The following is a 15776-nucleotide window of genomic DNA, read 5'->3' as shown; positions in this document are numbered from 1 at the left end:
AAGAGTCCAAACACAGTCAGTCCAATAACTGCACTGACAACAGCAAATAGTGGCAAACTAGAGTCTTCAGAGCCGGTGGGTATCCCATTATCCATCATCGTCAGCTCAGAAGAAATGCGATATAGAAGAATCCATAGTCCTTTATAGTAACTACCATTCTGGATATACATCTGAGCTTCTTGTTCAAGTCTTCCTATGTCCATATTTATATCACTTTTAGTCGCCAAATGGCCAATAGATGTGCGAATCTGCATTTTTTTAAAAACAAAACTTTGTGTTAGCCACTTTCCAAGGTAAGAAATACTGTATACCAACATTCGGGGTTGGTTTAGAATCAGCAGCAAAGTATTTATATAAAAGCTTTTATAAAGGTTTCTCTCCAACGTCTATGGAATTAAATAACGTTTAACTTTTAAAGAGGAGATTACATCCAAGGTTTCAATGAAAACCGTATACCAAATCAGACCTTCTTTAGACATAAACCATTTTTCAATATAACGGTTTTCGTACAACCTGTGATTTGGTCTAGACTTTTCATAAATTTATGCACGTGTGATTTAGTCGTGGCTAGTTTTATCAAAAACATCCAACTCCACTCTATTTTGGCGGAAGATATGTATAAGTATTTCTATGTGATTAAAGCTTTTATTATATTTATAATAATTCACAGAGACGGGGGTATAACTACCTAACATCTATAATCGGCTGATCATACCGCCACCTAGTGGTCAGCTGTAACTATGGAATTTGTCATTCTAATGAGGATCGACGACCAAGACAGATCGAAAGCTCAATGATAAAAAAAACAAAACTTTGAACTGCTTGTGTGTTAGAACCTTTGGTAAATTATTTGATCTAAAAGCTGATGAACACTTTTGGTTATTATTATTAGTAGTATTGTGTTTATGGTGATAACGTTGACTAGTACAGGCAATGGATTGAGTGATTGTGAATTATTTACTGATACAGTACTCACAATTTTATCATCTGCTGAAAGGAATATGACGATATCATTTTCACACCTGTTCCGTCGCCAAGCAACAGCTCTCAAATAAGATGCCCACACATCAGCAGCGTCCTCTATCGACCTGCGATGCGAATATAGTAAGATATATCTTTATATATTTGTTTCTTGTATAATAAATTTAAATGAAAGTTTAAGCTAATATCTCCATAATATCTGTATGTGAAACGAATGATCTTCTGAATTTTACTAAAAACTTAAGAGAAAAATTGCCTTTCCTGTATGTTGAAATTTGATAAGTTTGGATTTTAGCTTTAACGAAATCGTGTATTTATGAGAAAGTCTACCGTCATCAGGTATTCATCTATCTGCAAGCCGTACAAGACGTACGGTATTAAGTTCCATTGTACAAAGTTGAAAAAAAAAATATTTACATTCCAGAGTTGCAAGTTTAGAGCGTTACTAAACACCACAGGGGTACGTCACGTGGGGTGCGTCACGTGGTCAAGTCATGGCACTGTATGTACGAATTATGGGGTTGTGACAGGGAAGTGATTGATACCAGTCTACCAGAGTGGGGCATGTATGTGTGAGATACGAAGATCTAGAATATGGAAATAGGTCAGGTCGTGCATTGACACATAAACACATTACAATACCTACATTCCCAGTGTCTTCATCTTCTGAACAATCGCAACTCCTCTAATGAATTGATTGGTAGTGTTAATTCCATTGGGACCATTGAATGTCAAATTGATGTTTTCTCTGTATTGAATTGTCATGGAGTAATTAGCCAACATATCGTCCACAGTATTAGCTATGGAAGACAAATTACAACAATCAATCAACAAATTAATATTATATTTCCACGTTCATTTAAATTTTGAGGTCTGACAAACCAAGAAATAAAAGGGAGGTTAAGATAAAGTGTACTTGTCTTTCTTAAGGAATCGTGTTTAACTATATTTATTAAGGACTTTGTACTCAGAATAAAATACATTTAGGAACAGAGTCTAACTCAATTATTCTTTGTCCCGCTATTTTTCTTTATCTTTATCACATCTTCTTTAGATTCTATCAAGTCTAACGAATTGTGCCATGTTGCAGTGCCCGGGGGACTCCGGGATAACCTATGAAATGACTGGGACAGTTCCACAGCAACGTGATATAGAGCGTGCAACATAGCCCTGTCATGTAGTCCCAAACCTGAATGGATCGCTGTAGAATAGTGTGATTGTGCGGGTATGTCCACATAAAAGGAAATCGCTTTGCCCAAACGTTTAATTTTTAAAAAAATTAACTAGTTGTAGTGATGCTTAGGAACTAATGTTCAGATAATTCATTACAAGTCACATAAAAAACGATATTTCAGTTAGAAACTCTCACAACATAACATGATAAATAAGATACAAACAAGCCTTGTAAAAAACACTTGACATTTGCCAATGCCTATTGTAAGTAGTGAAAGTAGTGTGACTGTAGAATACCTTGATATGTGGATAGAATACCATTTGGATCACAGATTAACGATTGCATTCCATTCCGTCCACAGTACAAGGAGCCAGTTTTAGTCGTTGGATTAGGAAAATCTTCTTTAATCCATTCTGTAGGAACTTCCCATCGCAAAGTGTGAAGGCGGTGATCAGAGCGAGTCGTGGACTCCAGTTGCTGGCATAGTATATCTACAAGTCCAGCAAAGAAACAAATCACCATAACGGTTCTCGTGTTAGTTGGATATACATGTAACATAGTTCCTCTTGGTTTGAAGATTGAACAAATCACACAAAGAGATAAACTTGAGTCTATACACGGAACTATCCTTGTAGGGTATGGGTAACAATGAATTGAGACGATCTACGGAACGCTCTCCATATACCTGTCTACAGAATCACGATCTTTTTATTACCTGCATATCATATACAGTAGCTTTCTTTCCAAGACCCTGACACGTGACAGGACGAGGTTCGAGTTGTCCAATGAAATTTCAATTGATCGAAAATCTTGAAATGACAAGACGGCGTTCAAAGTGTAAAACAGTATAGTTGTCTGTGGCCAGCCAGCTGCTATAGGAGATTACATTGTGATATGATGTATAATAGACGTATGGAACTGGATTCAGAAAATAGTCGAAGTTATTAAAAGAGTAAGATATGTCAAATCTTCTAGGGTTATCTTTGAAGTGATTCATTTGAATAAGCTGATAGTGATGAATAAATTGTCTGTCGAATTACCCAGGAAACGATACAATCAAAGATTTATACTTTATACATCTGCCGATGGAAGGGTACCTAAAGGAAATGAATTGATTGGTTGTTGTTTTTGATGATGATGATGATGATGATAATGATGATGATGATGATGATGATGATGATGGTGGTGGTGGTGGTGGTGGTAAAAACGCGTGCATGCGTGTGCACGTGCGTGCGTGCGTGCGTGGGTATAAGAGTAGTGTATACTAGTGTATAGTGTAACTGTATAGTGTGTGTATATGTGACTGCGTGCGCACGCACTCCTCAAGTAGGCAGGCATCACAGTATGCTTGTTCCGTGTTCCGAGTCTCTCTCTCTCTCTCTCCCTCTCTCTCTCTCTCTCTCTCTCTCTCTCTCTCTCTCTCTCTCTCTCTCTCTCTCTCTCTCTCTCTCTCTCTCTCTCTCTCTCTCTCTCTCTCTCTCTCTCTCTAAGTACTAGTATATGGTATTATATTACGATGAAGACTGGTAACTCTGTACTCAGTACCAAAACGTTTTAAAAATATACATTTCAGATATCAACCTGATTTCTCGATGATTTCATGTGGCATTTTAAGAGAGACTATAGATGACTGAAGAAATATATACATCCTTCGTTTTCATCGTACAATTTTGGGAAGCGCTTAGGGTTGGTAATTAAGATAGAAGTACGCCCCCTGTGTTTGTCAACTTGGCATTGTTGTACAGATCAGTTTGTAGTGCAAAATCAATACCAATCTGTGTGTTGGCATAAATCAGAAACAAATTTATCGTAGTTATTCTCATTTAAGTGCATGGTACGATTCAAATCAAGTCATTCCTGATAACAAACACTAAAACTGTGAAATCCTAGATCAGTGTATTTGTGTATCGTGTTCCAGTGAATTTGATACTGTTATTTTGTCGCACATCAGTGACCTGGGCACATGACCTCTGCTATTAATAGACAGAACAATGGAATCCAATTACAGTCAACAGCGATCTAAACAATTGTACGTTTCCAAACACCCATTCACTCAATTGAGATAATGACACCAACCGCTATTATGAATATTCAAATGGGAGACATGATTCGGTGAGACCCAGATCACTAAATTGTTTCAATTTGATTGTAATAATGCAATGTGCACTTTAGGGAATTGGTCCTGTTGGCTGCCATCCGACCAGAAATTAGCAAGTAGCGGACCAATCATCTGCAACGACTGTTAGCATATAAAATATGGAAATATCACACCAGCAGACTGATGAGCTATTTTTGTTCACCTTTGTTACCCATGTCAATTAGATTTCACAGCATAACAGGTGGTTTGGCTTTTTGTAATTGCGTTACGCTTCAAAATGGCGTATACACGGACCATCGGGGTTGGTGTATTTTCGTCAATAATACACAGCCTGCTGTTGATCATGTTGATCGTGAATATTTATGGTGGAAATGCGGAAAGGTCAGGTGAAGAACAACAGTATTCACCACAGTTCACTATTCATGATGACGTACCACATGAATGGCAGATTGAAATGTATCCCAACCCACAGAATGACAGTACTGGTCTTAGTTATTCCTGTGGACACGGGTTGAATACGTCATGGATATGTGATCCCAATGAGATCTTGAGTAACCAGGAAGGTAAATAGCACATACATATTTGTATTGGGTAGTCTGATTAGTAAAAGTGTGGCAAGTAATAGGACGTATACCGCTTACATTGGTTACAGTTTGAGTACAATGAATATACATGTCGGATAAAATGTACTATGACGTTCGGTATGTTAGTTATGTGGTATGAAGACATACAGTGAAGGTATGGTATCATCAATGTTTGATTTCCTATACGTCAGTCACAAAGCTCTCCATGCATACAGACTATAATCGACAATAATTTTCAGTCTATATTCCCTTTAACGATTCATCAAATTTACAAATTATATTTAAACATTGTAAATAAGTAAGTAACAAAAACAAAAAGTAACAAAAAGACTTTGCTGTTGGCTTATAAGTCCGTTCTTAAAACGTTCAGATAGACCCATTAAAAAATAATTTACATATGATACGGATATGTATAATCTCGAGGTGAGGTAACGTCATCATCATCATCACCACCACTGTCGTCGTCGTCGTCGTCGTCATCATCATCATCATCATCCTCATCATCATCATCATCATCAATATCTTCATCAACACCAATTTCATCTCCATCATCGTCATCGTCATCATCATAGCCATGTTATCAGCTACAAAACTTATTTCAAAACGATATACACTCCGTGTCATTTGCTTATAATTTGTGTATTTGAGACACACAATCCTTGTTTAAGACACACACACGTATTTATCATTGCAAATTTAAACACTTTTTGTATCTATATAAGCTTAAGGTAAATTTTTGTCACTTCCTATATTTATTTTGCTGTTTGTTTTTTACTTGTGACACTCTGTGATCTATTCAACAAACATTATATTACAGATTATCATGTAACTCGATGCCTTAAGGTAAACACGTAATTACTGCATTAACAATGATACTCATATTTTAAAACAATATTATTATATAACGGTAGTTTTATACCACGTGACGTCATAGCATGTCAGTGGTTTGAGTAGATTTGTTGAGTCCACAAAACACAGATTGAACACACTAGTACACAACACCAAAAGAAGTACGAATATTTTTGCAACTAAATATATTTTAGTGACTAATCATAAAGTAGACTTGCTGCTATGCATATTACACAGACGTTATTCCCTTGTTGCTAAGTGTTTGTTCATCACAACTCGCTGGTTAATTATATTAGTGGTATTAATCACGTGACCGGACTACGCTTCAATACGCCTAAAGCCTTGTGCGTATGTTCATTAAAAATTGACACTAATCAGACCTAATTAATCATGATGTTCATTCAATTTGTAGGCAGGTAGGTAGGTTGGTAGGTAGGTAGGTAGGTAGGGCAGCCATAAATTGACTGTTAGCTCACAAGTGACCGGCGTTGGCTAGTTCTGTATTCCTAGTTATCAACTAATATCGTTATCTTCTCTGTTTGTCATTGCAGCCGGTGAGTTGAATGAAATAGCAGAAAATATTCGTCTAACCACAACATGCGTTTGTTCAATATGTGACGCCAACAACACTAACAACTCTCAACTTGGTACTGGTTATGTCGTTGCCATAGCAATAGTTAATAGAATGGAGGCGGAGTATATCAATCAGTAAGTTTTACAGAATCCGTACATATACTATCTAGCTATTCTTTGCGATGTTTAACTCCAGAGTGGATTTACAAATATCTCATTGCACAGATGGAGAATGGTCGTACTAAAATGTTAGATAACCCGACCGACCCTATTTCTTATACAAAAAATAAAATAATACACGCCCTCTATGGTCAGTTGAAATCGACATCCAATTGACATGTACAGTGTCTTAAATTATTGATATTTTAACAATTTTCAGTGAATATATGTTGGTTGCTTGATTGAAAAAAATAACAACTGAGTTATAGCTAATGTGATGCATCCAGACTAAGCTCCTATCTCTGCATAAACATATTTGCTCTCTTTCAAAACCTACCGAACACTCCATAATGTTACTATGACAAAGTGTCACCTCACATCTGTCTAGAATGACCGAATAAAGGCTAAAACAGTGTTTGGTCCTGAAAGGTTGGACAGGCTTAAGTTATAAAAACTTGAAAATTTGCATTTTTTCAGGGGCTGCCCAACACGAAAAGAACTAGTGAAAGAAGCTGACAAATGGGCCACCTATCTACGAACCACAAGATGGCAATTTGGGGATTGTGGCAATGACGTAATCATATTGTACTCCAAGGAGGAAAATGTGGTGAGTCGATGATGAGCCCTCTTATTCTGCTATATTATGTGTCGTTATTTTATTTATTTATTTATTTATTCATTTATTTATTTATTTATTTATTCATTCATTCATTCATTCATTCATTCATTCATTCATTCATTTATCTATTCATTTATTTATTTATTTATTTATTCATTCATTTATTCATTTATCTATTTATTCATCCATTCATTCATTCATTCATTCATTCATTTATTTATTTATTTATTTATTTATTTACTTATTCATTTATTTATTTATTTATTTATTTGAGATGTCTACAGGATTACCCCATTTACAGACACCCAGAAATTTGAAAAGACTAAAATACATTCAATATTTACAAAACTAATAAATAGACAAATAAAAAATAGAAAAGACGATATTACCGAAACTCCGTTAAATTCACAAATCAACTATTTCATTTAGGACACTTTTTATAAAATTACTAAGACTGGAAATATATCAGCATTTGCAAGGTATTGATAAAACTGAAGTTCCTATGTAAAACGAGTTTTTCCTTTGATATGTTTATTGATATGTCCTATGTGGATTTATAAAATTAGAAATAAAGTTCTTAGTACATACAAAGAAAGACCCACACTAAGACTTTTGGCTTTTAAGACACAGTGTATGCAAAACGAAATAATTAAATAGTTGTCTCGTGTTTCAATTGTTAATGGAGATTGAAAGCCTCGTGTAGAAAAGTTTGTGGTATCAATGGAATATTTTGTAATAATACGTAGTAATATTATTAAAAAACATGGCTCGTTCGAATTTATTTTTTGCAATTATTATCAGCATTAATTTTAACATTTTGGACCGTAAAACAACAAGTCATTTTCAGTCTATAAACAATTTTCATAATGTATACACGTAATGTGTGATGTCACACGATATTTTACAAAACAAAACCCCTTCTATAGTTATATTTACCAAAAGTTTATATGAAGATCATTGACGTGACATACTGAGCCAATGTGTATTTGTTTTCATTATCATTCTAACACAGTCAAATATAATTTATTATACGTACGTAATTTTGTGGTAGCATATCTGAAACCGTAATGATGGAGTACATGTACTTTCCTAAATGCAGGTAATTTGAAGACTGCTACATATACCAGACAATTTTTACCCACGTTTTATACATTAACACAACTATTCTTGTTACTCTATTGGAGCTATTCATTACTCATTTGCAATGTTTGTGATTTCATTGTCGAACTTTCAAGTCGTACAGATTTTCTGATTAATATTTGGTTAGAGAGAAAACTGGATCGGTTTTTATTTATTGAATTGCACGTTCGCTGTGATAGACATCTGATGCCTCTTTTGTATAGTTGTGTGTACGTTGGGATTGGCCTGAAGGCGGATTCCTGATAAACATGTGCACGAAAGAAAGAGCGCATAGAATAAACATGGAGAACAAAAGAAATGAGACAAGCATATTCAAATGAGCTAACTGGCCGTCTTGTAGGACAAGGTTTAAATATTGCTGACCAAACAAGTCAAATCCAATTCTCTTTATTCAAGGAAAAGAAAAAGACAAACGTCGCATAGTACGCTGGATAACTCAACTCTCCCTCCCCTGGTTAACTCACAACTCTCTCTCCCTTGGTTAACTCACAACTCTCTCTCCCTTGGTTAACTCCCAACTCTCCCTCCCCTGGTTAACTCCCAACTCTCCCTCCCCTGGTTAACTCCCATCTCTCCCTCCCCTGGTTAACTCACAACTCTCCCTCCCCTGGTTAACTCCCAACTCTCCCTCCCCTGGGTGACTCCCAACTCTCCCTCCCCTGGGTGACTCCCAACTCTCCCTCCCCTGGTTAACTCCCAACTCTCCCTCCCCTGGTTAACTCCAAACTCTCCCTCCCCTGGGTGACTCCCAACTCTCCCTCCCCTGGTTAACTCCCAACTCTCCCTCCCCTGGTTAACTCCCAACTCTCCCTCCCCTCATTTGACTTGTATCCTTAAATATTTAACGCTTTCATTTCAAGCAAATCTCACCAGCGCACAGGGCTCTGGTATTACCTAAACCCCTAATTGTATGCCTTACTGTTTTACTCACTTACAGATTGTTACATCAACTGGTGAGAAAACTGCGGAAGTTTTACAGGCGTCCCACATTCAGCATCTTTACAGTAAAGCTCATGAATATCTTGATTCACACGAGTATTTCAAAGGTTTGAAGTTTTTGTTACAACAATATAACAGAACATTGGTGACAGGAGAAGGAGCTCATGGTCTTGTGTTCACGCCATTGCAGCTTTATTTCATTGTTTTCACTGCTGTGGTCGTACCCTGTATGATATTCGTTGTGGTTTTCATCAACTGCTATGATCCTAATGAATACAAGTATAGAAAACGTCGTCGAGATATAGAAAGCAGTGAGACAGAAAGTTTTAAATCATGTCCGGAGAGGATCTGATTTGTGATAGAAAAAAACACCGACTGTACTATCTGTTTACCATGTTTTGGATGGCGCCTATGAATTCGGATGGTTTCTAACATGCGGTTAAATATGACTGTCACTTCAACAGAAAACAATTATAGGACATCCACGAAGAGAAACACTCTCTAGCATAAGGGCACGTAGTATTTATTAGATAACATCGTAGTTTTCCTTGTCTAAAGGCTAAATATAACCTTTTATGGAAAGAAGATTTTTTTCTAGTATAGAGTGTATTCATACATTTATAGTAGCAGGATTCGTTTGATATTTTCCTATCAAACAGCTATCTAAGCAATAATATGTGTATGTCCCTGTGCTTTTCAGTAATCATTGCATGTTACTACTGTAATAATTACTAAAAGTGTGGTCGTTGGAAGAAGCTCGCCCTCAACGGATAACAACCATTCATATCAGCCAAATAATACAGTAAGAGTGATTCACCGAGCGTTGTTTCTGGGGATTTACTTGTTACCTATGAAAGCATGGAGGTAGAAGGGTGTGACTCTACCTCCATGCTGAATGTCGAATGTCGGGAGACGACAAAGCCTCAAGACATAATTGATTTCAGTGTCATTACAGTACGCTGGCTAAATGAATCATATCGGTTCACTAAATTCCCGTACTTGCAACATTGAAAGTTTATACATACAAAGGAGTGTCATGTTTCCCATTAAATGATGTGGTATTATAGCATTTGATTTCTAAATAATGTATAGCAGAACGAACTGGACTCCCCCATCGATGATGAGTACGATGCTATGATTACAATGATCATCATTATCACCGTCCTCATCATCACCACTGTCACTACAACAACAGCATATTCATTATAGTGTCAACAACTACGACGAAGACAACAACAACAACAATAACAACAACAACAACAATAATAATAATAATAATAATAATAATAATAACAACAATAATAATAACAACAACAACAACAACAACAATAACAACAACAATATAAGACATGTCCCCGACTCTAGTGTGTTGATAGTTAGTGTCTAATTGAAGTAATAATGTCACAGTTGTAAAATTAACTATAAATACATTCATGACACCATACATAGCTATGTACACTCATAACATAAAGTTGTATTAATTCATTAACTTGAAGGTCAAGAATCAAAGGCAGTCCTTCATGAATAGAAAGCTTACCTCTAACAGTGGGTATGGACACGAGGTCGAAAATGTTCCATCTCCAAATGTCATTTAAGGTCTTGGAGACGAAAGTCAGTGTCTGATTTTAAAAGCTTTACTTTTAAACATAGGCTCCGAAAGAATGTTGTCTCAAGGTACAACATTTTAAAATTCCTATTTGACCTTGAAGATTGAGGTCAAGGGCAAAAATAGCAGAACAAATCAACGAATGACACTATTTCCACTTAGTTGCAATATAGTAATAGTCTAGGTATTCGGAAATTTGTCTCTGAAATATTAAAAAAAAAAACATTTAGCGAAGATCACACGGCATGCAAGTATCAATAAATGCGACCTTGAGACAAATGACCATCCAGTTTATTACAGGCATGTCTGACTTGTTTACGATCTCCATAGAATCATTTTATGTGGCTCTTACTTTGATGATATGCTACATGTAAATTGCATTGCAGTTGTAAACCTGGTATATATCGTAGGCCATAAGTCGTGAATTTAATATACCGTACAGAAAGAACATCGCATCGGATATTGAAATTCCTTGTTGTCACTTTTACACTATGACATACGATTGTGGATATTTGGGTCAGTGTTCTGACACCATTATAATTTACGGCACAGTATGGTGGATTTTGTCTCTCGTTACTCTTGTTATATATATGATTAGATATTGATGACTGAGTGCAAGTAGTTCCCTCCTAGCTATAAATACACACACCATGTTGACATTCAATAAGACGTTCACTTGACATAAATCAGGTTATTGATAAGTATACTAATCACAGGGAGCCCAGGAACTATGTTACGAACAAAAAAACAAACAAGAACAAACAAACAGATAAATATGCATGGGTAAATTAAATATTTTAAACTCATGGATAACTAACTATATACATGTACATACGTATATATGGGCATGTATACTATGGAAACAATATACTAGTTTCTATATATACTATCATGTATCTATACAAACAGCGTTGTTTGTTTGTTTAATTGTTTGTTTGTTTGTTTGTTTGTTTGTAACACGGTTCATGGGCTCTCTGTGGCTAAACTGCTGTATTTTAAGGATCAAATTTAGTAATTTATTACTACTTGCTTAACTTTTTACAAATATTTCAAGATGTTCCTGAATCAGACCTCTTTCATCATATTCCTTGGAAGAATCTTCGTTGCACTGAGTGGAAATGTTAACTGTTTTGACCATGCTAGGAATCGTTAGGCGTTCATCCACTGTCTACAGGTTGATAACCATGATAGGAATCGTTAGGCGTTCATCCATAGTTTGCAGGTTGATAACCATGCTAGGCATCGTTAGGCGTTCATCCATTGTCTACAGGTTGATAACCATGCTAGGCATCGTTAGGCGTTCATCCATAGTCTACAGGTTGATAACCATGCTAGGCATCGTTAGGCGTTCATCCATAGTTTACAGGTTGATAACCATACTAGGCATCGTTAGGCGTTCATCCATAGTCTACAGGTTGATAACCATACTAGGCATCGTTAGGCGTTCATCCATAGTTTACAGGTTGATAACCATACTAGGCATCGTTAGGCGTTCATCCATAGTCTACAGGTTGATAACCATACTAGGCATCGTTAGGCGTTCATCCATAGTCTACAGGTTGATAACCATGCTAGGCATCGTTAGGCGTTCATCCATTGTCTACAGGTTGATAACCATGCTAGGCATCGTTAGGCGTTCATCCATAGTTTACAGGTTGATAACCATGCTAGGCATCGTTAGGCGTTCATCCATTGTCTACAGGTTGATAACCATGCTAGGCATCGTTAGGCGTTCATCCATTGTCTACAGGTTGATAAACCAGTTAGAGAATATGTAAATGTAAATATTGTTTGTATCTTTTGAGAACTTTTAGTAAATTTTATAGCTGACACTCGGCTATTTGGCTCGACATACCACCAGGACGACATTGTCAAGCTAGATAGCCGATAAAGTCTCTGGGCTATAAATTAACTGTATTTATAGTAAATTCTGATGTACACATTATTCGAGATAAGGACTTACATATTTAAAATAAATGAAAATGGGTGGTACATTTTGGTATTTTTCCATAAGATGTCTTGATTGCATTGTTCTACTTGCCATGCGGCACATGTTGTCATCCGGTAGAGGGAGCTGTAGCTCTCAATATGTAATATAAATCAAATGTAAGCCTACATAATGCTAGCGCTTGCAACCAGATGATAGTTTTATCCTTAGATAAACATAATATGAAACTTCCCTGAATATTGCATCACGCTTTGAAGCCTAATTTCTATAGACGAAATACTTTCCATCCTGTGATTAAGGTAAAATACTTGTATACTTCCATCCTGTGATTAAGGTCAAATGCGGTCTTAGAATAACAAGAAAATAAGAATAGTTGTCAGCTTACCAGTTGCTAGACATGGTTCTACACGTTTTATCATTTGGCAACAATATCCTGATGTGTCAGTATAACGCAAAAGTGACGACTACTCAACGCGGTTATAGAATATTCCACTTGAATTAATAGTTATACTATATCTTCCAACCTAGTGGTTAGTTGAAACAGTACTGTAAACTCGTAGCGCTATACAAATTCCCAAATGGTAGTTGTCGACATTCTAAACTACATTGTATTTTTTTCTGATCATCCCGTTCCAGGTATACTCCACTCTTAATATATAATGGAGAACCTCTTATACGAATGTTTGGACACATGGCCAACGCTACCACATACATGCATGCATACATGTTCTGTAAAAAATATCCCCCGGCTTATTTACATTCTATGCATGACGTAGTTCTAGGTCTTGTAACCTATAATACTTCAAATTATTCACTGGCAACAAAAAGTGACAATTATAACTGTAAAGGACAAAACTCTTTCTTTTCGAATGAAAACCGGAAATACTTGGGCCTTGATAACCATGGCAACACGAATATAAAACATAGTTGATACAAATATAGATACATTACATTACACATGTAAATATAATTGGCATACTGTTACGGTAGCTAGCACTTATGTCCTTTATATAACCTTGATTCAATTAATCGTCACACGTCCACTAATTGTTTTTGTTTCTAGATTCACAAGAATGATTGTAAAATTACTGTTATATTACACAAAAAATACCGTATTTAATGATCACTATTTTAATAATTTATCCAAAATAGAGTGTAGCTTGCTTACATTCGATATTTGTTAAATTGTTAACATTTTCATGTTGAATTCCATATAGCAACGTTTTATTCAATTTTTTAACCAGATTCTTAATAAATTATGATATTAAAGAAGGACGTGACGTATTTAATTTCCTAAATGGCAATTTAAGGATGGTGATATATGGTTACACGTTGTGCGTAATTGTTGGAGAGTGCTTTTGTTCTTTGTGACGTGGCCGTCTTTCCCTACGTCCCACAGGGACACTTTGCAAAAGACTCATATTCCTGTCACAGTAATAACGCAAGACGAATGCTAAACGACGTTGACTTGTTACAACATGCTGCTGTATAGCGCACGGAACTGAAACTACCTTATACTAGAGGCCATGTATTTTACATCACGTGGTATGTACTAGTGACATTTCAGTTGCTATCCTTTGATGTTTTATCTGCTAAACAGCGTGAGCGTATAACGGGGTCTTTCAGTCATTGCATCGATGTGGCTGGTGTTGTGATAAAAACAATGTAAGCATGTTGAATCGATATACCATGTACAGAGTATAGTTGGCGTGTTTGAGGAGTTAGCCAGTGAACACATCACATTACTACATCATTTATATTGTGTGACACAGTTCACCATGGGCGACGACTGGTTGAAGCGCGGCGTCTCTCTTTGTCCTCTATCCGTTCTCGTTCTTACAACTGTGAGTTTCGCTAGTGATTTCAAAGGAAACGAAAGTAGTTCTTATTTAATGTCTGCTAAAAATGAAAATGATCCTCCAACACGGGATTCACAGGGATTCTATGGACTTAAAGAAGTGTATGTAAATCCACAAACAGTGGAAGGATCATTGCAGTGTGGTCGTAGCGGCAACGTATCGTGGATATGTGACCCAAATGGTGTATTAACAGTAGAGGAAGGTTGGTGTATTTCATCAATTACATAATAATCAATACCACTTCAAATCAATGTAATTAATCTTTCATTCCAGCTCCATCTTTATATTATTATTGGTTCATTTTTATCAATGATATGTGTACTATGATTTATAATTAATATATAATTTGACGTTTATTGGAGTTGTAACAGTTATCAGTTGACGTACATTGCACAGTGTGAATGCAACACTACTTATAAGTAGATATTTTGAGTGAGTGAGTGAGTGAGTGAGTGAGTGAGTGAGTGAGTGAGTGAGTGAGTGAGTGAGTGAAAGGCGATCTATGTTGTCCAGTGTTATGACCGATCACCTGTAAGTAGGTCAGTGTCAATGCTCCATGGTACCCGTGTGGGTTGTATTATGATAACCCTACAAGCATAACACGATATAACAAGAGATATCATCAAGATCTCATTGATCTTTATCTTAATTGGATATTAATCACTTTGTCATGTAGCCATGGAGAAGCATATCTACAATGAAACGATTGCAAATATCTACACTTTGCGTTAAAAGTACAGGCAGGTCTGTTATTGTGACCTTGTAATGCTAAAGTGCATTAAAATGATGATTCTTGTGATGTCACCCATGACGTCATTAAGGCCAGTTTTGTTTTCACGTCACGGCCTACCTCAACAAGGTCAATCATGGCGACTAATTACACGCGTTAATTACCGACTAGATTTTCTGTGTATCGATCTATTTGTCGGTGTATATTGCTAATTAAATGTGTGAGTTTAAATACTATATATGTAGGATTACATATTATGTGAATTATTTACACTTTTAATGTGATAACATACAATATAACTGTCTAAACACTACATCACGCTTCATGTTTGCCAATCTTATTTAGAAAGTAATAATGCAAACAATCCAGATTTGTTTTCGTAATCCCGAGTAGCTTCACCTGCCAAGTATACATGCAGAGGATCGAGGTACAATAAAATACAACAACAACAACAACTTCGTCACGGTCGTAAAAACGATCCCACCATTTTACGGTAACCGTAAAATGTTCCAGAAAA

General features: G+C 36.2%; 2 protein-coding genes across 2 annotated transcripts in view; both read left to right on the top strand.

Moving 5' to 3' along the window:
• Nucleotides 1-4530: 4530 nt before the first annotated feature.
• Nucleotides 4531-9468, top strand: LOC144434849 (uncharacterized). Its single transcript, XM_078123363.1, has 4 exons — nt 4531-4816; nt 6238-6394; nt 6896-7025; nt 9115-9468. The coding sequence occupies exons 1-4, from the start codon at nt 4531-4533 to the stop codon at nt 9466-9468; spliced, it is 927 nt and encodes a 308-aa protein (XP_077979489.1).
• A 4980-nt stretch (nt 9469-14448) lies between these two features.
• Nucleotides 14449-15776, top strand: part of LOC144434848 (uncharacterized) — a 16310-nt gene continuing 14982 nt past the window's right edge. Inside the window, exon 1 of the mRNA XM_078123362.1 lies at nt 14449-14731. Coding sequence (XP_077979488.1) covers nt 14449-14731 — 283 coding nt within the window. The remainder of the gene's footprint in view (nt 14732-15776) is intronic.

This window comes from Glandiceps talaboti, chromosome 5, assembly GCF_964340395.1.
Source record: "Glandiceps talaboti chromosome 5, keGlaTala1.1, whole genome shotgun sequence".
In the NCBI taxonomy this organism is placed as follows: domain Eukaryota; kingdom Metazoa; phylum Hemichordata; class Enteropneusta; family Spengelidae; genus Glandiceps; species Glandiceps talaboti.
This window is presented reverse-complemented; position numbering and strand designations above follow the sequence as displayed.